General features: G+C 42.1%; 1 protein-coding gene across 1 annotated transcript in view; it reads right to left on the minus strand.

Annotated features, from left to right (window-relative positions):
- LOC145355321 (copine-8) overlaps positions 1 to 23,601 on the minus strand; it is a 343,466-nt gene that overhangs the window by 12,741 nt on the left and 307,124 nt on the right. The window contains exons 15-18 of the mRNA XM_080207280.1: positions 21,488 to 21,669; positions 16,772 to 16,899; positions 15,180 to 15,282; positions 1,341 to 1,398 (exon numbers count right to left, since the gene is read on the minus strand). Of these exons, the coding sequence (XP_080063406.1) occupies positions 1,341 to 1,398; positions 15,180 to 15,282; positions 16,772 to 16,899; positions 21,488 to 21,669 (471 nt within the window). The remainder of the gene's footprint in view (positions 1 to 1,340; positions 1,399 to 15,179; positions 15,283 to 16,771; positions 16,900 to 21,487; positions 21,670 to 23,601) is intronic.

A 23,601-nucleotide genomic window follows, 5' to 3' on the forward strand; every position in this document is an offset into this window, starting at 1 on the left:
AGCTCTCCCGATTATCTCCACTCCTTCAGAGGTGCCCACTGCTCCTGATGGGACTGCCAACCAGACACTCCTTGGACCCACCTGCCACCCTATCCCACCCATTGTCTTTTACTGGATGGTGAACACATACATGACCTGTTGGAAAATCCCCCAAGTCTGTGCACTGCATTGTTAAACCTGAAGAGAGACCTGGATCTGAGGTCACAATGCCCAAAACATTTTTAAGTGCTTAAGATTTGGCCTGTCATTTCAGAAGCACGTCTTTCTTAAATTTTATTACCATGATAGTGATATGAAGAATGTAAATTGATGCCTATCTATATTAATTTTTTAAAAAATTAAAGCAAAATACTGCAGATATGGGAATTATTAAAATGAACCACAGAACATAATATCCCTACAGCACAGAAGGAGGCCATTCAGCCCATCGAGTCTGCACCAACTCTCCGAAAGAGCATCTTACTCAGCCCCACTCCTCCGCCCTCTCCCTGTAACCCCTCATTCACAATGACTAATCCATCTATCCTACACACCTTTGAACACTAAGAACGGGATTTCCCAGCTGCAAGACCAGAAATTTCTGCCTGAGGTTGACAAATCTTTGTGGTCCGCCGAATTTTCTGTCCTGCCCTCCCTGATTCCCCTGGCAGGCAGGACAGGAAAAATTCTGTCCTAAGGGACAATTTAGCATGGTCAATCTACCTAACCTGAACATCTTTGCACTATGGGAGGAAACCTGAGCACCCAGAGGAAACCCACGCTGACACAGGGAGAATGTGCGAACTCCACACTGTCACCAAAAGTCAGAATTGAACATGGGTCCCTGGAGCTGTGGGGCAGCAGCAGTAACAATGCTTTAAACTTGCAATAGGAAGTCTTGCTAGTAGAAAAATATGGACAAGTAACCATAACCAACATGTACATACAGGACTGACCATTTGGGATTAAGCAGCTCATCACTGAATGAATTCCTACAATACCGAAAATTGTAGTTGTCGAGCCCTCGGTGTATTTGATATTCGTTTTAAGAAAGGAAGTTGTCTGAGCAGCCATTTCTCCTGTTCTACCTTGTCTGTCCACAAGCTGTCAAATCATCTTTGCACGATCATCAAACGCTGATACATTACGCAGTCTAAAGGTTAGTTGGGATGTGATAATCCCCTGAAGCTTCTAACAAGAAGCAATACATTTCCAAATAGCTTCACTGAAGGAGCAGCTTCCCAAACATTTCTATTAAAAAGTACAGGGTCATGCATTCGGGGCAGTACTTCTATAGATAAATGGAACCAGTTAGAATATTTTATTAGATAATACTCTGTACAGTCATTTCTGTTCCTTACCGTCAAATTCTGCAGGTCCAACCCCAACAATGATTATCGACATTGGAAGACAAGCCGCCTTTAAAGAGTGAGGAAAGGACAATCAATTACAACCAAGGGCGAGTTATATAAAATATAGATATATTCTGAACGTACAAAACTTTAAATATGATGGAAGACGTTTTGAATATGTTTAAGCTAGAAATTAGGCAATAACTCCTGCTCGCCTTTAATAAAGTATCTTTAACATAAATAGAATCCGCAGGTGGTTCACAACAGATGTTCAACCAAATATTGCAATTTCTAAATACCGTCCTTACAATACATTGGCTGGAGTTTTTCGGCCGTTCACGCTTCGTCGCTGCAGGGCAAGGAATTTGGCACTCAGCCAAATCTCCGCTCGCTGCAGCAAGGCCAGAGAATCCTGCTGGTATGAATGGCCAGATTCTCTGGGCCATTGAGTGATTTCAATTCCTCAACACAAAACCTTTTTTAAAATAAACATGTATGTAGACATAGGGCAGGATTTTCCAGCCTTGCTCATCCCAAAACCATATAATCCTGCCCGAGGTCCACCGCTCTGATTCCCATGGCGGATGCGACAGTACAATTCTGGCCATAATTTCTGAATGTATGAGAAGATCATAAGAAATAGGAACTGAAACATGACCTTGAAAACTGTTCCTTATTTTAAGACAATCACGACTGACTTTTCACCTCACTACGGCTTCTTTCATTATTTTCATATCCCTTAGCATTCCAAAGAGAATTAAAAAGATCCAAAGAGATTTCTCCTCATCTCAATCCTAAATGGCTGGCCATTCACTCTATTCATGATGTGGAGATGCCGGTGTTGGACTGGGGTAAACACAGTAGGAAGTCTCACAACACCAGGTTAAAGTCCAACTAATTTGGACTTGGTTAAAGTCCAATCAATAAATTGGTTGGACTTTAACCTGGTGTTGTGAGACTTCTTACTGCATTCAGTCTAAGACAGTGACTCCTGGCTCTACACTCTCCAATGAGGGAAAATATGCTCGCAGCATTTACCCTGTCACTCCCCTAAAGATTTATATATAATTCAACAATATCACCTTTTATTATTCTAAATTCCAGGACATTTGGAAATCATTGAAAAGCTCATAAATCTGCCAAATAAACAAAAACAATTTGACTATACATTTGTGAAAAAACACTTGCCTCTGTAGAGTCCCATACATCTGTCAAAGCCATCAAACCCACATACCCCAGGACAGTTAAATGTACAGATTCAGGCCCATTAGTGCTTTGGAAGGAAACTGTCAAAGCTTACAAACAGTCAAGCCGATGGCTAACCTAAACTGCACTGAATAAACAAAAAGAATGAGAAAAGTTTAAACAATTAGCTATTGATCTCACACTGGAACAGGCTTTCAAGTTTGCACAATGCACTAGAGCACTTTATCCAGTGAACACATATACCAATACATCTGAAGGCTGTTTCACATTTACAGTGTCAGTATTTCACTCTATAGCTTGCCAGTTACCAGAAGTAACAGCCTGACAACCACTTTGGCAATTACATTTTCCAATCACAACACTGTTATCTTTCACCTCATTGAATATAGATAACACCCTGGCTGTGGCATTTCATGATGAACTATAAAGAATGCAATACCATTTTTAATCACCTTTTATAGTCTTCCTGCCTCTAATTCGTAGTTTGTACCTCCACTCTACAGGCCTGAATTAAGAGCGCTTGCATATCATGGCCGACTCCACAAAAATTCCTTAAGTTCTAAAATGTGCACTGCTCACATGATACCATCAGCTTCTAAATAGGAATGTGCTGGGTTCACTGCCCATTCCCTTTCCCGGGCCAGTGTAAATGGCCAATGCCAGACACAGAGGTGGAACTTAAGAAACCAGTTGGTGATTTCTAAGTGCTGACTCTTCATATTCAACTGTTTTGTGAAATGTGTGCTTGATGGCTTTGACATACTTTTGAGGCTAAAGTATTTGTAGGTGTCAATTCAAGTGATGTCTCTTTATTTTGACAGATTTAAGAATTTTGAACAATTTCGAAACGTCAATTTTGAGACTCGGAAATCGAGTGCCTGAAGTCTGAAGCATGCACTCCCAGATCAATCAGTTCTTGTGTGGATAAGGTGCATAGTAAAGTGCTCTTTGCTTTCTCCAGCGATTGTAATGTATTTTCTAGTTCCCGTGTGAGTACTTCATGTGTTTGCTCTAAAGTGCTATACATGCTTTTTAAAAGAAAATATATACAACCAGCACCTTTAAATTAGTTGAAATGGCTAAACATCTGTGTTCAAAAAGACACAAAATGCACCTCAACACCAAGATCAACTCAAACATCAAATAACAAAAAAAGCCATCCAACTGCTGAAAAACTCAAACAAAACCTGATGTGCAAGAAATCCCCTCTGTAAAGAGAAAAGATTGACTGGTGATATGAACCTTTCATCAAAATGAACAGTGTAGACTGATCAGTGCAACCCTGTTGCAAATTATTACACAAAACAATATATCGGGTGGAATTTTACCGTCAATTTGTCAGAGTGTCTGGTTCAGACTGAAAACTGGGTGATCCCTACAGAAACACAGCCAAGTTTCCACACCAGATTTTCTGGCACTTAGTGCACAAAGAAACCTGGGGGTGTACAGTTTATATCCGTATAGTGGGAGGAAACCGGAGCACCCGGAGGATAACTACACAGACACGGGGAGAACGTGCAAACTCCATACAGACAATTACCCAAACAGGGAATCAAACCTGAGTCGCTGGTGCTGTAAGGCAGCAGTGCTAACCACTGTGCCACCCAGTGGTTTGTGTATCACTCTGACTACCCCCTCACCAACCACTATGGACAAGGAGGAGCCCCCACAAGCATTGGGGTGAGTCCTCTTTCAACCCCAACCACGGAAATATTGCGGGCATTCTTCCCCTGCCAACCACCACCACACAAGTACCAGGGGCACCTTTTCCCCCTTACAGGCATCAGTCCTCCCTCAATGCATAAAAAGGGACCCCCCCGCCCCCCCGCAACTTCCCCAGGGGGCTCCTGGTGAGCTCACCCCTGACAATACCAACCTGGGCCAGGGGCAGTGCAAAACTGTGCCAACCTCTCCCCACTAGGGCCATACCTGCCTTGATGCCCCTGGTGGTTTACCCTCATCTGATTCCCATTTTTATGTAACTGTTATAAACTTCGCCTGAGAAGCTCTTTAATGACATTGAATTTTATTAAAATATATTGAAATGAAGCCCCCACCCTTTCTGGGCAGGAAACTTGTTATATCACCCATGAGAGAAGTGGGGGGGGTGGAAAATTGGGAAATGAGACCTTGCCGATGAGAATCTCGTTTCCTCCACCTGTGGGATTTTGGGCCTGTGTCGCTATTTGCATCTTTTTTTCCAGCCTTGGTTCAAACACGGACAAAAGAGCTGAACTCCAGACCTGAAGAGGAGTTACTGCCTCGATATTGGCCAAGTGTGGCATCAACGAGCCCCAGCAAAAGTGGAATCAAGGGGGGTCAGGGAGAAAAATCTCCACTGAGTGGAGTCATACTGAGCATAATAGAACATAGTTGAAGTTGTTGGAAGTCAGTCATCTCAGTCCCAGAACATCACTACAGGCTCTCACCAGGGCAGTGTCTTAGACCCAGTCATCTTCCAATGCTTCATCAATGACCTTCCATCCATCAAAAGATCTGAAGTGGGAATATTTGCTGCTGATTGCACAATATTCAACATCATTTGCAACTGCTCAAACTGAAGCAGTCTCTGTCCCTATGCAGTAAGACCAGGGCAAAATTCAGACTTGAGCTGGTAAGTGGCAAATTACATTCGTGCCTCTAAACTACTAGTAATGACCATCTCCATTAAGAGGGAATCCAACCATCTCCCCTTCACATTCAATGGCATTACCATCACTGAATCCCCTCCTATCAACATCCTGAACTGGACCAGCTATATAAATGCCATGGCTACAAGAGTGTGTAATGATTGGGAATTCTGTGGTGTGTGACTCACTTCTGACTCCCTAAAGCCTGTCCACCATATACAGGGCATAAATCAGAAGTGTGCTGGAATGTTCTCCACTTGCCTGGATGAGTGCAGCTCCAAGAACACTCAAGAAGCTCAACACAATCCAAGGCAAAGCAGCCCAACTGGTCCACTTCATACCAGCACTGTGTATACACCACATGGACTACAGTGGGTTCAAGAAGGTGGTTCACCACCACCTTCACAAGGACAATTAGGGATGGGCAATAAATGTTGGCCTAGCCCCATGATGCCTACATTCTATCAAACGCATTGTAAAAATAGCTTAGTGAAGGAATAAAGAGTATCAGGATGTTTAAGTAATAGTCCAGGGAGAATGACACGGCCAGCGATAATGTCTCTGCTGCCCTGGGTAACCTAACCTCACTGAGAGACACCACTGTACAGCTCACATGGAAACATCTTTTCTACACTTAACAGGACAGCCAAATTCACAAAAAAAATGCACTTTGTTGAACTTTAATTATAACAGAATGCACAAACGCAGCGTGGTGGCACAGTGGATGGAACTGCTGCTTCACAGCGTCAGGGGGCCAGGTTCAATTCCCTGGCTTGGGTCACTGGCTGTGTGGAGTTTACACATTTTCCCCATGTCTGCGTGGGTTTTCTCCGGTTGCTCCGGTTTCCCCCCACAGTCTGGGAGACATGCTGATTAGATGCACTGACCCGAACACGCAGTGGACTGTGGCGACTAGGGAAATTTCACAGTAACTTCACTGCAGCGTTAATGTAAGCCTTACTTGTGACTAATAAATAAACTTCAACTTTTAACACAAAGTCTTGTAAAGAAAATCTTCACACACACTAATAAAAGCCTTGAACATCAAAAACAAATGTATAGAGAAAATGCAACGTAACAACAATCTATAGATGATTAAAGCTGAATTAACATGAACACCTGTGATTTTCCTATCAATATTCGGTGTTTCCTTATGCCCCACATGCACGTTACAACAGGTGACTCTTGTCTGTCATGATTTTAATAGGTTTTTCAATTAACATGACAATCAGGTGTTCGAGCATACTTTTCTAACTACTCTAGCTCCTTCATTGGCCCAACTTTCAGTATTTTCCGGTATAACTTTTCAAGAAGCCTCAGTGATATTTAAACGATATAATTAGAGATCACTGTGATTTTACCAACTGATTGAAGTAACCATTCCAGCGCTGACAGAAAGCACCTTCTATTTTCAAAGTTGGAGATATGACATAATTACCAGCTGTTTCTGAATAAAACAGTGCAGTTTCAGGGCACTTAACTTGCCACTGGAAAAGCAACCAATTTAACATGTGAGCTTGTTTAAATTTCGATAGAATCCTCCAGCTGTCCTGCATTCAGGTGCAGAAAAGATGGGCAGAATTTTATGACGACGGTGAGAGGCTCACCCACCAGCGGGCGAACCGGTGGGTGCCCCGTTTGACGTCCGTTGGTGAAGGTTCACCGAAATTAAGTGTCCATTAGGGCATAGAAATCCCACCCCACTCTCCCACCGCCACCCAAGAGCTACCAGCCAATCCGAGGCTTGCAGCTCTGCATTGCCCCAGCAGCATCACCAGAACCCACAAAAGTTCCAGAGTCACCAAGGGTCCAAGGTCAGAGGTCAGTGGAGGTGGGCTGAGGGCTGCAGATTGGTGTGAAGCATTGGGCGGAGTTTCATGGTCCTGTCACAGCGGGCTACTTAAAACTCCATTGACCAGAAGACCAGGCCAGTGCGAGGGGCCTCATGTTCTCCCACTCAGTGTGGGGATGGGCGCGCGCCTCAGTTGCTTGACACTGATGGGGACATCAATCTCAAAATGTCCACTGGGACCAGGGACACTTTCCTGGGATGTCCCCATTCTCTGAGCTGGCTGCTCCTAGAATTCCAGGTTTAATATTAACAGCTGATCCAGCACGCGTGACAATTGAACGTGAAACCAAAAACCTGTTTCCATGAAAATGAGCACTAAGGCGGCAACTGAAAACAAGTAAATATAAGTGTTTGCATTTCATACTGTACTTTCAGATTTATTTTTAATTCTTGTAAACTTCTAATTTTACAATGCGATTGGCCAAAAGAATTTAAAACAGTGGCCATGTTTAAATGATACTGTAAGGATAACTGCAATTGTTCCTTGTGTACTTATCTGTCTGTGAATAAGGTTTTGCTGGGAAAAGGAGCTCTTCCTATTTCAGGAACTTCGTATCAGCATGTAGCATCTCTAGGTCAGGTGTAGTAGAGTCAGAGGTATATTAAACATGCCTATACTCTATGTTCTGCATCAACAAACATGCCCAAGTCTCACACTAGCAAGAGCCCTCCAATGCAACAGGGGAACATTTTGTCCATTTCTCACAACCATCAAGTGGGCTCTCTGGGAACAATTTGGATATTTTGGCACCTAACCACTAGAGCCAGTAATCGTGACACAATGGCTGAAATTTGAAAATTAAACAAATTAAAACTTTAAACTTGTTGATTTCCAAAAGCAACTGCTCCGCAATCGCGCAGATTTTTAAAAACTTGCACTTGCATCACATTTAGAGCGTGTCCTTCAGTTCCTCCGGACTCCACACACAAATAACTTCGCATAGGAGGCGATGGCCCAGTGGTATTATCATTAGACAATTAATCCAGGAACACAGCTAATGTTCTGGGGACTTGGGTTCGAATCCTGCCACGGCAGATGATCGAATCTGAATTCATTTAAAAATATCTGGGATTAAGAATCTACTGATGACCATGAAACCGTTGTCGGAAAAAACCCATCTGATTCACCAATATCCTTTAGGGAAGGAAATCCTGAACAGCTCAGTTGGTAGAGCCAACTCTGAATCGAAATGTTCTTGGTTCAAATCTTACTCCTGGACTGCTGACTGCAGACAGGAACATTTACGCCACGATGGGTTCAAGTGTCACTCCAGGGCTTAATGGGCGCACAAGATAGGCTCAGTACTGAGATGTAAATTGTCCCAAAATGTCCATGGCAGAGTGTTAAGAGTGTATGATCAGCTGGGCTTGGTGCCGGTTCCCTCAAACCGCAGCTTCTGACTTCACATCAATCACGTGCTCCGGGAAAAACAAGCTACGGAAAACAAACATGTGCTTTGTCCTCTGGAAGCCTCCGGAGTCTAATTCGGCATTTATCGTGGGTTGGAACTGAGTGAAAATCTGAGGAAGAAATACTCTGGCGAGAAAGGAGTCAAAAAAATTGAAACAGGCAGATCAGACACCCAGCAGTAGGCCCCCATCAAAATGGTGCAGCCACAATGTCAGTGCTAACAAAGCACGGAGACCACTAATCTCGTTTTAAGGCCTTTATTGCCCGGTTAATACCTGCTCAACAAGTTAAAATCACTCCCACTGAATAAGCAGTGACAGGATAGTGTCTAGTCCACCGTGCTACCCAGTATCCCAGTTGCAATTATATTCAAAGCCACTATTAATGGCTATAAATTAAATACCGCATTGCCCTTAGTTATGAAGAAAATGTCACGTAACATGCAAAATGCTGAAAAATAATGCTGTAAAGAGAGATTTCTGACCTCAGAAAGAATTTGAGTTTAACACCACTGAGAGTAGCATTGAAACCATAAAGCCAGTTTCATGAATTATTTAAGTTTCCCTGTCTTGCCAAAAGCACACAACATCTGCTAGTATTAGGAAATGATCTGGAATTGGCAGATACCCGCAGCAAAGCAACTAGAAAAAAAACACATCAAGCAAATGTCAAGGCTGCCAAGCACTATTCAGTGCTAAACCTTCCAGGCTTCAAAACCGACTTGCAATCACCGAGATCAGCAGTATTGTGATGCAGTAAATAGATACTTTGCTCTAAATTCAGAGAAGTAAAATACAAATCAATTGACAAGGGCAAGGTATTTCACACCTCAAAACACTCTGGCGCTATGATCTCATGTTCCCCGCTTCTACCTCTTTCCCAAAATCCACAAACACATTTGTCCTGCTCGTTCCATCATCTGCAACTTATTTCTGCCCCACTGGACTTATTTCATCCTATTTTGACTCTAGTTTCCCCTTATGTCTTGTCTTTTCCCACCTGCAACCGTGACTGTCCTGATGCCCAAGGTCATTTCTACAATTTCCAGGGGTTTTTTTACTGAAAAAATACATTTAGTCAAAACTTTACATCTTGCATTCATCAGGACAATTGCAAGAATACTGATTTTATAGTGTAGCACAACAGGATGCAATTAACGGTTGCAGTCCCTGGTAGAAGCCTTGACCGGTTGATGGTGACTGACAGTTAAGTGCCAAACATTGTTTGAAATTTAAACCAGGCAGGTCAAGATATTTCCCTATGGCATTAACCAGAAAATGGCTATCTTATTTTATTTAGCTGAAACAGGTGCAATGTGTGTACCTGTTCTTTCTGTCAGCAAAGAACAGTGTGTTATGTATTAATATATGTGGCTTCCAATATACACACATGCCCCACACTGAGCTTGACTGAAAATGTTAAACTGGTAGTCAGTTTAACTTTTAGCACACTGAGGATTAGCTGTGGAATTATGGAGTTTGTGCAGTACACTGTGTCTGTAAGCACAGGTTGATACTTTGTGTGTTATGAACAATGGAAGGGATATGATCCATCAGTTTTTGGGACAAACAGCATAATACCTAACATCACACTAGCACTGAGAGCCATATTGTTCATTTGTGTGACAGGCAGAACATCTTTTTGGGCTTAACGGCAGCATCTTGTTGTGATGAATATCATTTGTGTTGCTCCTGCGTGGTATCAGCATAAAACAGTTAGCTTCACCTGCTGCTCAGAATTTTGAGATACCTTCTCCTTCCCGGAAATACACTCAGTACTTTTCAGGGCTGAAAGTGATGGCCTTAGGCCTGTTCATGTGTCTGCATGAGATACAGAGCATGATAATCTGATCAAGGTAGTTAATATCTCGCAGGATGTCTTTGACGTGTTCTACTTTAGCGTCAAGCTTGCCTAGTGAACAAATGGTTTGGGCCCTATTTACGAGGTCACCGATAGGACTAATCTTATATCGTGTGAAACTATAAGAATCATAATGTGAGCACTAATAAAGGTAGGCTTGCAGTTCACATGCTCACTGTTGGGGTCATGGACCAGAATCCCAAGGTATGTTATGAAGCCAGACACAACTCCAACAATTTTTCTACTTTTGGCAAAAATGTGAGGAAAGGATATTTCCTTCCAGGAATGATTCCACTGACAAAATGGAGATTTTCTATAGTGAAACAAATTGTATTTAATAAGTTTAAATATAACTCTAACAAATGAAGCAGCTTAACCATTAACAGTTTAACAATATTTAGAAATGAAAGAAGGCAGCTTTACTTTCTAGCTTATGACTGTTCCAGTTCCAAATAAGCTCCATTCATACATAAATAAAATCCACTTTTAAGTACATACAGTTAGCAAATCCAGGCATACTTATTTTACCACTTATCAACAATCTTGAAGCTTTCAGAGAGATGGAATTCCAGAAACCTGCAAAATCCTTCCTCATTTCAAGCAGGCTTTAGCTGCAACTAACTACATTCTGCAAAAGCTGCTTTCCTCTCTGCTACACACCAAGGGCTGTCCATAAAGCACATCATCACATGACCCTGTCAATCACTCTAATCAGAAATCCCAGAAGAACTTAAGCAAACAAAAGTCCATTAATGCTACTCAACATTATCACTGCAAAGCTAAAATGAATAATTATTCTGCTCTCCCAACATTTGAGTCGTGTTCCTTCCAGACATATTGACTGCCTGTAGAATAAAGCTGAATTTTTAAACATTCCCCTTAAACACAAAAGATAATATATATATACACATATCAATGCACGATCTTCATCACAATACAGATACATGCAATGGTGTCAGGTGTAGATTGCCAATAATATAGTGTGGCAGCACAAATGGAAGTGGAACGCTGCTGAATAGGCGAGCAATGTCAAATGAGCACATGGACACAGTATTGCTATCAATATGCAAGTTCTGTATGGTCTTTGCAAAATGCGAAGGAATTCTTCACTGTCTATCTAGAACACCTGCTTAAAACTGGTTGTAACATTTCATCCAACCATTTGGCCAATTCATGCTGTGCAAAACTGGTCATAGATGAAATCAAATTCACCTTTGACACAGAGCCATCAAGTGAACTTCCTTTCTTTAACATGGTAGTTGAGAATTCTGCTAGGGGTGTTTCTACCATAATCTGCCTCCAACCCTGCATAATTGGTCAGTATACATGGTGGGATTTTTAGATCGAGTCGAGCCATTTGCTCCAATGCCAAGCTTGATGCTGAAATAGGGAATATCATAGATATCCTACGATACAATGGCTATCCTCATTGGATCAATTCAGCTTGCAAGTCGCACAGACTCATAAATGAGCCTATAGCTGTCACATTCGGCCTGGAATTACCCTCAGATTACCCTGGAAGGATAAGGTTTCTTAAAATTTGACTAACAGGTGAAGTTAGCTGTTCCATGTTGCTACTATATGAGTGCAATATGAGTGATATTCACCAGTAACGGTACGCTGTTGTCAAGCCAAAAAGACACTCTGCCTATCACTCACAAATAAGAAATCTGGTCTATGAATTTCAGTGTCAGTGTGCTGCTAGGTGAAAGGGTTAATAATCCCCCAAGTTTAAAAATCACATTGGCTGCAAGCGGAACCTCAGTCACACAGGGAAAGCTAGGTGCAAATGACAGGTTTGATTAAAGTAAGCCCAAATAAAAGTCAAGGACCATCTAACTGAATGATGTGCAGCTGCAGTTCATGTTTATCCATTAGGACAAGGAACAATGGAAAGGGATGTTGAGGTACCATTGGTCAGAGATACAGCTATCATTTTTTGATGATATAACACGCACAAGTTTTAATTATAACCTTAACTAGGATGGGGTACAGATAACTCCGAGTAAATTTTGTAAGGTTTGAAATAAAAGGTTGGGCTAAGGTGAGGGAGGGATTTGGAAGATGATTCTGGTGGTGACTTCACTCTGAAGGTGGCAGCAAAAGCAGAGGATCATCCTTTGAATGGGAAGGCTGGTGGGGGTGGGGTGCAGAACTGGTCATAGATTAAGTCCAATCCACCTTTGAAATAGAGCAGTCATGACCTTTCCTATATGTCTATTGGTATATGCTAATTAATTGTAATTGAAGTTGAGACTTCAATTGCCTGTGTATTTCTAAATTTTTGACAGTCCTATAGCTATAGTGAAATTCATCTTGAAACACTCTATTACTTTGTCTGGCTATGCGAGGGAAAGGATAGTTTTAAATACAACAAGAAAACCATCGTAACAGCCCCTAATACTGGTTATGTAGGTCGTACGTCCCAAAGACTGGTGGATTGCATCAAACATCATGTCCCAGCCACTGTTCGCAAAGGGCAAAGTACAGGCCATACTCAACCAGCCCATGCTTGCAAAACACAAAACACAACATTAGATGTGGTTCTGTGATTGGACAACATTTGCACAATAATTATTACTGTGCTAAAAATAACACTAACAACAAATTGTCAGTCGGACTCACAGTTCAGTGTATTTGCACATACTGGAAGCTATGTATATTAATAAACAGGCCCTGTTCTTTACAGATGAGAAAGAACAGATACACACATTGCATCTGCTTCAGCTAAACAAAATAAATGATAGCCATTGCTTCATTCCACAGGATAATGCCTGACCAATCAGGGTCAAGCTGCCTCATTTAAATTTCAACCAGTGCTTGGCACTTAACTGTCAGCCATCATCACCTTGTGGAATCTCCATGGCAATGCCTCCACCAAAGTCGACTTGTTAACCCATCAGCAATCCCTTCTCATGCAGTATAAAGTTATTTCTCCAACATTGGTATCCTTGTGATCTTCCTGATGTGTGCAAGACAAAAAGCTTTGGCAGCATGTCTTTTTTCAGCAATACTCAAGTTTTGTACTACCAGATGACTGCTTGAGTCTCTAGTTTCCCGACGCTAACTGCCTCCTCTTCACTACAGACGTTCAATCTCTCTCTACCTCTACCATCCACCATGATGGCCTGAGGGGTCTCCGCTTTCTCCTTGAATGGGGGTCTGAATATTTCCCGTTCACCACCACCCTTTGGCTAAGCTTTGTCTCTTATTGAACACTTCCACCTTAAACTTGTCTCAATTTGTCCAAATAAAAGATGTTGCTATGGAAACCCTCATGTATGAGTTACCCTCCCAGAACTGAAAAAGGGTTCCCATTATCCTCACTTGCCATTCCAACAGCCTCCCCATTCAAAGGGTGATCCTCGACCACTTCTGCCACCTTCAGAGTGATGCCACCACCAAAATCACCTGCCCCGCCCCTCCCTCATCATAGCCCAACCACTTATTTAAAACCTTACAAAATTTATTAGAAGTAAAAGATAAGCAGTTCACTTCACTTTACTTATTTCCTGGTTTGCTGTCTGTGAGAATGATTCAATGTGATTAGCTGCTTTACCCTGCTTGATGACATCACCATTGCTAAATGCCTGGAAATTTCCTTGCCTTCACGACAGATTCACAAATTCACATTGGAAAAGTGAAAGTTGCCCAGAGGGTTCACTAGGTCTCTGTGGGTGACTTCCTTAGTGGTCATTGACAAGTGCTGTCATTATGCAGGTGATCCCAAAATCCAAGCCACAGTGTTTTCACAGTTAATTGGGAGCCATTTATCTTTAAGTATTACAGAAGTGCATACAAGAGCTTTCCTGAAAGGTTGTGCAATATGACTGGGAACTTTATCACGTTACAGAGCAAGATATTTGATAGCACGAGCTTTCGGAGCGCCGTTCCTTCATCAGGTGAGCGGTGCTCCGAAAGCTTGTGGTACCAAATTAACCTGTTGGACTTTAACCTGGTGTTCTGAGACAACCTACAGCAACAAGGTGAATAATATAGTTGTATATTCAGTGTTGATTAGGCATCAGCTTGAAAGTCTTCCTCCTAAATTTTAAAAACTTGGATCATGTCACCACTCAAATTTTAAAACCAGGCATGATACGTGCAGATTCACAATGCAAGCTCACATGATCATGCTTAAGAGTCTCAAAGCCAAATTACCAAGAAATTGTTATGGCAAATTTCCTTTTGCTGCATATGGAGGATCCACAGAGGGACACAATTAGTTAAGCCCGGAAACAAGGACAAATTAACTCCTGAATAGATTAACAATTTAAAATCTGATAAAAAAAATTCTCAATTTTAAAACTGTAGTCAAACACACAATTCCTCAGGTATCTTTGGTAAATGCCATGCACCTGCTGTACTTAAGGGAATATTTTTGAATTAAAAATAAAATTGTTCCTATGATAAAGATCTACTGACTGCTCTACCCTAACTTTCTTTGGATAGGTGATGGAGAGTCATCTTCATGAATATAACTGAGTGGCTTGCTGAGCCATTTCAGAGGACAGTTAAAAGTCAATCACATTACCAACAGCCCTGAGTCACTTAGCAGGTAAGATGTCAAATATTCTTCCCTGAAGGGCATGGGTGAACCAGATGGGTTTTTACAACAACCTGGTAATTTCACGGTCACCGTTACTACTTAGCCTCGTTTTAATTCCAATTATTCACATTGATTTTGCAGGTGGAGGATTTTAACTCGTGTTTCCAGATCATTAATGGGAACCAAATTCTGAATCAGCCAACCACACCACCAACTGTACCCCTCCTATGATACTGCCCTATTGAGTCAGGCTCTTTGCCCTTATCCTTCTACATTTAGCAATTTCACACATAGAAATTGATAATAATTAACAAATATTTGTCAAGCACCAGAAACTTACATTGACAATGGATTCTTTTGTTTGTGCCATATCTGAGATGACTCCATCAGTTAGAATAAGAAGGACAAAATATTGTGAACCATCTTTTACTGAGGCAGCATACCTGTAAAAAAAAGGACGAGAAGAACATGTTGGAAATTGAAAAGACACTGAAGCCTAGAAACTGCTTACTGTTTTAATGGATGTTTTAGCCCATTTAAATTGGCTGAAAAATGGCATAAAAACACATTTGTACATTTATGCTAAAAACAAAATCAGTGGGGGGGCAATTCTCCCAAAATATTCTACTGTTGAATTTGCACAAAAATTGGTGTAGATCCCGCCGTTTTCTTCAGCTGGTGTTTCAAAATGTATCTCCCACATTGTGCACTGTAGAGTGCCTCAGTGTGAGTCACCCTGTTCCCACTGGAGCAGCATAGTGCTGAGATCGGCAGTATGTGCAATAGCCCGCATTGCCAGGCTCCTGATTGTTGGCCAGCCCCGCAATCCCTGTATTGCTGGCCCACCGACCCCGCTATGGCTCAATTGCTGGCCCCCCCTGAACATGTCCAGGCCAGACTCAAATACCCTCTTCCCCAGCCCACTTCCATGTTTCCACCCCCCACCTTGCAAACTGACCCCCTCAGCAGCTGACCCCCCCGCCCCCCGCCCCCCCCCCCCCACCGATGGCCAGCCCTGATTACTGGCCTCCCTCCCTCTGTCACCCAGCCCAATTGCAGAGTGGCAGTGGGATCCTCCACTCCCACCAACCACCTCCCAGAGGCCCTGCCTGTGTCAGACCCCAGCCTATTATGCCCCACCCCCTTGGCACTGTCCTAACCTTAGTGGACAGTGCCAAGGTGCTCCCTGGGCATTGGCACTTTGGGCAGAGCCAGGGGCCCCAGGCTGGAGAGAGTACAGAAAAGATTTACCAGGATGCTGCCTGGTAGAGAGGATATTAGCTGTGGGGATACGTTGGAGGAACTTGAATTGTTCTCACTGGAACGATGGAGCTTGATTCACAGACTGGTCTTTATTTCAGCTTGGGCATGTATTTCACCTAGATAGGAGTCTACAAGATTATGAGGGGGATGGAAAGTGGATAGTCGCAGGGTAGAAGAGTGAATTACTCAGGGGCACAGGTTTAAGATGCAAGGGGCAAGGGGGCAAGGTATAAATAAAGATGGGCTTTGCATATTTAAATGCTACTTTTAATACGCCAATTGGCCTCGCGCCCTTTCTGAATGCAATCTGGTTCACACCGTCAGAGAGGAAACGGGAGGATCGCTAACCGTTCGGTGTCGGGTGTCAAACCAACTTTTAGGCCCATCGTGCTACTTTCCCAGATTGCTGCGATCCACCCCAGTGTGTGATGTGGAAAAATTGCCCCCACTGGATTCTTCCATTCACTTCCCCCCCCCTTTCCCATCTGGCTTGTGCCACAAATAACAAAGGAGGGGAAAGATGTACAATACACACAGCACATCTTGAATGGCCTTAAATTGTGCAGTTGCAGAATGTAATCAGTTATAATTAAATACAGTGAGAACAAAACATTGTGCAATTCAGCAATGAAAGAAGTTGAGAATGGTCCATTCCAGTTAAAGTAGTACCTTGCCACATGATTAATTACAGGAGCAAAGTTGGTCGGTCCATAAAGTTGCACAGACTTTAGGCTCCGATAGTAAGCCTCCATTACCCCGTCAATTCCTTGGCAATATGGATTATGAGGGTTTCCATTCTGCAAATCGAAAAGGCGGGGGAATAAATAAAACGCATCACAGTTTTCAAATTACTAAAAAGGTTACAATTGTACTTCCAGGGGAAGACAAAATCAAAATTACTTAAAAGAAGGAAACTCAAATACACTGGTCCCTTCAATTCTGATCAGGACTAAGGTAGAATCCAACCAGCAGACATCTAGGCCGGAACTCTACCACCTCATCTGCCACGGAATCAGCACGGGTGAGGGTCTGACAATGGGAATCTCTGTTGACCTTGGGCAGGAATTTCCAGTCTCGCCCAAGCGAGGGTGGAAAATCCCACCCATAAAGTTTGGGTCTGGAAGTCTGATGGGACCTGGATCAAAGCAGATGTACAGCTCAATTTTCAACATCACTTGTTTACTCTCTGTGGGTCTGGGGGTGGGGCGTCTAGACAGTTGTTCCCTTTGTGCCCTGATATCAACAGGGAATGCCAGGGGGAATTCTAGTGTAGTATCACTGCGGGCTACTGGGTTTCAGCTGGGGGCACTATCTACTGCCTCTTCAGTTGGTGGGGTGGGGCAGGGGAAATATGGTGCTACAGTTCCACGATTCCACAAATTATTTAACTTGGGAGAAGGAGACAATGGAATAAAGGTTACAGTGATGGACTGATTAAAGTAGTGCAAAGTCTTCAGTTGTAGCTTCAGGTAACAATTACATTCAGTCATATTCAGAAAGGTAAGCACTCGCTCTGCTGAAGTTAAATTAGTACCTTCATAATAATAAACGGGAATCTGCACAGAATGTTCAGTTCCAATACTTGCAGCTAAAAAAAAATCTTAACCAACTAGCTAACCCCTGATTCTAGCACATTTCTTGAATCAGAATACGTCTGTAAAATAAAATGCCTACAATGCAGAAGGAGGCCATTCAGCCTATCGAGCCTGCACTAACAACAATCCTACCCAAGCCCTATCCCTGTAACCCCAATTATTTACCCTGCTATCCCCCCCCTCCCCCACCGACACAATGGGGCAATTTGCCATGGCCAATCCACCTAACCCAGAGCATCCGGAGGAAACCCACGCAGAAATGTTGAGAATGTGCAAACTCCACAGTCTTCCCAAGCCAGAACTGAACCCAGGTCCCTGCCACTGTGAGGCAGTGTAATTTGATGTTATAAGATATTACCAGAATAATCCCCTTATTTCAGATATATGGCTATTTACCTGCCTCATTTCCATATTTATTCAACTGTAATCCTGGCAGTATACCTGCCGATATAAATAAGGTCAAACTCCAGGGTCCACTGGCAATGGGTGCTGTCTTAGTCCAAAATACAACTTGTCTTAATAATTAGTTAAATAATCAATGTGGGTTTACAGCTCCATGCAGTGATACGAGTGCATGAAGAATTAAACTCACATTAGCAATTGGATAGAAGTTAAACCATTCATACTTTCTCTCTAACAGACAATAAATGCGGTATCGCTGAAAATCAGAATCAATTACTTTTGCAGCATTTACACCAGAACTGGAGCCTGCTGAACAAAGATGAAGGTTTCGGGGGTTTCAAACCACAGTTGGTGAAATAGTGAACTTCACCAGTTACTTTCAGTGTTTCTTATCTCAGCTTCACTTGTTGACCAAAGAAGATTGTTCACCTGGCACTCAGGATACTCCACTGGCAAGCAATTAAAAAACTAACTTCACAAGTAAAGGTTTCATTAAGAAACTTCACTGCACCACCACAATCCGCATCGGCTTTCTATTTATACTGGATCAGCTGGACCACCACATCATTTTACAACTGAGTGACATTGTCTACCAGGTCAGCTTATAGCATGTTATAGAGTCATAGCGGTTTACATAGCATGGAAAGAGGCCCTTCAGCACAACTTGTCCATGCTGCCCCTTTTTTTTAACCACTAAGCTAGTCCCAATTGCCTGCGTTTGGCCCATATACCTCTATACCCATTTTACCCAAATTGTCTAAAAACTTCTTAAAAGTCAAAATTGTACCTGCCTCTATTACTACCTCAGGCAGCTTGTTCCAGACACTCACCACCCTCTATATGAAAAAAATTGTCCATCTGGACACTTTTGTATCTCTCCCCTCTCACCTTAAACCTATACCCTCTAGTTTTAGTCTCCCCAATTTTGGGAAAAGATACTGACTATCTAGCTGATCTATGCCCCTCATTATTTTATAGACCTCTATAAGATCACCCCTAAGCCTTCTACGCTCTAGGGAAGAAGTCCCAGTCTGTTCAGCCTCTCCTTATAACTCAAACCATCAAGTCCTGGTAGCATCCCAGTAAATCTTTTCTGCACTCTTTCTAGTTTAATAATATCCTTTCTATAATAGGGTGACTAGAACTGTACACAATATTCCAAGTGTGGCCTTACCAATGTCTTCAACAAGACGTCCTGTATTCAATGTTCTGACAAATGAAACCAAGCATGCTGAATGTCTTCTTCATCACTTTGTCCAGTTGTGATTCCACTTTCAAGGAGCTATGAACATGTACTCCTAGATCTCTTTGTTCTGTAACTCTCCCCAACACCCTACCATTAACTGAGTAAGTCCTGCCCTGGTTTGATCCACCAAAATCTACCTCGTATTTATTATGTTACCATTGGTTACATTATAACAGAGATAAGGTTTAAATTTTTAAAGCTTTAAGTTTATTTATTAGGATTGCAAGTGGGTTTACATTTACATTGCAATGAAATTACTGCAAAAATCCCTAATCCCCAAACTCCCTGTTTGGGTACACTGAGGGAGAATTTATCATGGCCAATGCACCTAACCAGCATGTCTTTTGTACCATAGGAGGAAACCGGAGCACTTGGAGGAAACCCACGCAGACATGGGGAGAATATGCAAACTCCACAAAGGCAATGACCTGAGCTGGGAATTGAACCCGGGTCACTGGTACTGAGAGGCAGCATTGCTCTGTGCCACTGTTAAATTAAACAATTTATGTATAAGATGGCGGCAATCAATCCTGGAATGTGGTGGGAAAGCTGACAGCTAAAAATCTACGTAAACAACTTATTAATATTAATAGACAATTAATAAATAATTTGTTTTGGTTTTGGAGTTGACTGTCAAAGGTAAAAGGGTGAACTATTAGCCCCCACCAGGGGCATGAACAGATTGGAGCAGTGGGCAATTTGCACCAGCTGCCTGTGTGTCAATTCCCATGCTGCACTCTGCTCCTAGGCTTTCCTCAGAGGTGGGATTATGGGAGTGGAGTCAGGGTAACCTGCCTGCCAGCTGTGCAAGGCCAACTGAACTAATTACAAGCTTATTCAGCCAACTGTGGAGGCCGACTGAGATTTTCCAGGTGGCCTATACATCCCCAAGGGCGCTGGGGAAATGTTTCACTGCCTGGAGGTGTCGACTGCTCTTCCCTCTTCAAATGGAGATACTGTCAGATTTCAGGAATACTCTCTACACAATAGAAGCGAGTCAAACTTCAGGCCAAGTTCAAGAAGGAATTAGATATTGGGAACACGGCATCAGGATACTGAATTTGATGATCACCATGATCAAAATGAATGGCAGAGCAGGCTCAAAGGGCTGAATGGCCTACTCCTGCTTCTAGTTTCTAATTAACATGCCTGTTTATTGATCATGCAGTGAAATGCTCACACATCCCCCAGTTGGTGATTACAGGCTGGATTCTCCAATCTCGCTCACAGCCAGGGCTCTCCTGTCCCGCTGCAGTGAACAGAGACCTAGCTGAACACCCTGTTCTCCATCTCTCTGGCAACGGCAAGCAGGGTGTGAATGGCCGGAGAATTCCAGCCAACGTCTCAAAGTTTGATTCTCTAATTTAAAAACACAACCAATGGCAATAAAAAAATTGACTCATTTTAGAAATTAGTCGCTTATTCAACGCTTTGGTTTTCTGGAGCTACAAATACCATGAATTTTGAGCCCAGCAATAAAAGCCCAGAGGGTGCGGGGCGATGACTATCATGGTTGGAAGGAGCTCACTGTGGCAGTGGACCACAACTATTGATGTGTAGCCCTTAGAAGCTCTCCTGCTTCACTTGACCCCCAATCAGTTTGGATCTAAAATGGGAATCAGTGTCCCAAATATGTTGTAGTGTATATATTGTATTTGAACAGCAAACCAAATCAGTGCAAAAATAGTTAAGCACATCTGTTATGGGCTTCTGATTGCCCCTTTAAGGGAAAGACAGCAGGGTAAGGGCCACCTGGCCTGGGTGACCAATTGGGACTCACGAGTAGGGAATCACCCCAGAGGTAAGGATTTCTCCGAGGCAAAGATACTCCAGAATTAGCTGCAAATATGCTGTTGCTCCATATGACTTGTCAATAAATCCCTCGTTGAATGAAATCTCTGAAAGTACATCATAACAGCTTAATTTTCAGACTGGTGACCTTCAGTCAATGTTTAGAGAGCTGTCTTTAACTTTATGTATCTGATAATAATCTGTCCCTACAAGTAATTACGTGAGTAACTGAATGATCCATTAACCAGCAAATAAACCTGTAAGACGTACCGAACAACACTGAAAGCAAAATAATTAGTTAATAGTCATCCATATATGCTTTCTCTACACTTGAAAACAAAATCATCTCACCAAAGCAAATTCATGTGAAATTCTCCCATCCGGAGGCAACTTGGCACCAAATCCTAAGGCTGGGAACATCTTGTCACTGTCATAGTCCTGAATGATTTCTCCTACAGCTTTCAATGCCATGGCATAAGTATTAAGTTGATAAGGGTTCATGTAATGGAGAGAGGTTGGTTGAGCAGGGTGACCTATTTGAAAATATAATTTAAACACAATCAATTAGACAAGAAGTAATATTGAAAACATACCAACGCTAAATTTAGCAAGCATAATCAAGGATCCCACGCATCCCGACATACTCTCTTCCAACTTCTTCCAACAGGAAAAGAAATACTAAAGTCTGAGGTCACGTATCAACTAGCTCAAGAACAGCTTCTTCCCTGCTGCTGTCAGACTTTTGAATGGACCTACCTTGCATTCAGCTGATCTTTCTCTACACCCTAACTATGACTGTAACACTACATTCTGCACTCTCTCCTTTATTTCTTTACGAACAGTATGCTTTGTCTGTATAGCACGCAAGAAACAATACTTTTCACTACATACTATTACATGTGACAATAATAAGTCAAATCAAAAAAATAAGACTTTTGTCCGTCAACTACAAATACAATTGTATTTAGAAATTCAAGCTAATTACAGAAAGACTGACAAGATTAGTTTCTTTTTCCACACAGAACGTTAATAGGACATGGAATACATTATTGCAATCAATGATTAATGCAGAATTCATTATCACTTTTAAAAGGACAGCGAATATACATTTCAAAAAGGAAAATTCAAAAGGGAAGAGAGATGAGATTAGGTAAATCATTTTCAAACAACTGACACAGGCATTATGGTTCAAAAGACTTTGTTCCATGCTATTAATTCAAAAGACCATGACATATTGTCAATACGTATTGTGAAGATCTCACATTGCATTGTCACACTGTTGGCCAGGTCTTAAAATTAAAACAAGACTTTAAAACTGAATATAAAACAACCCCCCCAACCCCCTCTCCATGACGTGTTTCATGACTGAGGGAGGCAATGCACCACTTGCTGGCAGCGGGAACTTATAGTCCCGCTGCAGTCAATGGGATTTTCCATTGAATGCACACCTCACTGCTGGGAAACCCATGCCAGGGTGCACTGTCAGCAAGACCATAACATCCTGCCGGAATGAATGGCAGCAAGGTTTCGGCCACTGTGTATTACGTAGGAAAAATAATATTGATGACCGCATTGTAACTTGCTCTTACACCATAGCAAAGTTCATGATACAATCACTGAGAATTTGGAAACTTCATCTGATCCTCTCTTTGAGTGCATTTCCCCATTACTTCTTGTAGCTCCAGCTTATGGCACTACAGGCTAAACAAGAAGAAATATTGCAAGTTTTAATGTTTGCTGCACTGACAACCCAGAGATGAAATAAATTTTCAGACGTAAACAACTTCAACAAACATTGATCCAAGCCAAACTGAGTTGAATTGTCAATGTGGATCCTTCTCTCAAAAATCAATGGGCTTCTTTTAAAAATGTGGAGCCCTGGACCAAGAATCCAAAAAACAAAATTCAAATTCCACCATGATAACTGGAAATTCTGAATTTAGTTCTATCTCGTAAACAAAGCTGGTCCCAGCAAAAATGACCACAAACTTATCACCTTGTTGTGAAAACCCAACTTTCCCCTCGGGGAGCACAGCTCTCTTTGCCAGCTCTCTTGCCGAGATGTAATTCCAGTCTCACATCATTGTGGTTGACTTTTTAAACTTTGCCTGATTCAAAAAGAAGGTCCACTGCTACTCTAATGCCAGTCTCACCGATGATCGAAATAAAACAAAAGCTCAATTATAGTTTGCCAGTATTTTAACCTCCACCCCCAATTAAAAATTCATTTAAATATCAGTGTGCCTTTCTGTAAAGAATCTTATTTCTATTACAGAAATATCTCAACCTTTCACTTCAACTTAAGATTAAATTTTTCACCCATCATCATGAACAAATAGAAAATTTAGCCTGTCACAACTACAAAGCTTCCATTGTCAATGAATGAATCTTGGAACCTTCATTACGTGTAAAATAATTTCTCAGTGAAATTGAGTTTCATAATAGCGCAAGTCAATTAAAACAAT

Source organism: Carcharhinus amblyrhynchos, chromosome 19 (genome assembly GCF_965287045.1).
Source record: "Carcharhinus amblyrhynchos chromosome 19, sCarAmb.v2.hapA, whole genome shotgun sequence".
Classification (NCBI taxonomy): Eukaryota; Metazoa; Chordata; class Chondrichthyes; order Carcharhiniformes; family Carcharhinidae; genus Carcharhinus; species Carcharhinus amblyrhynchos.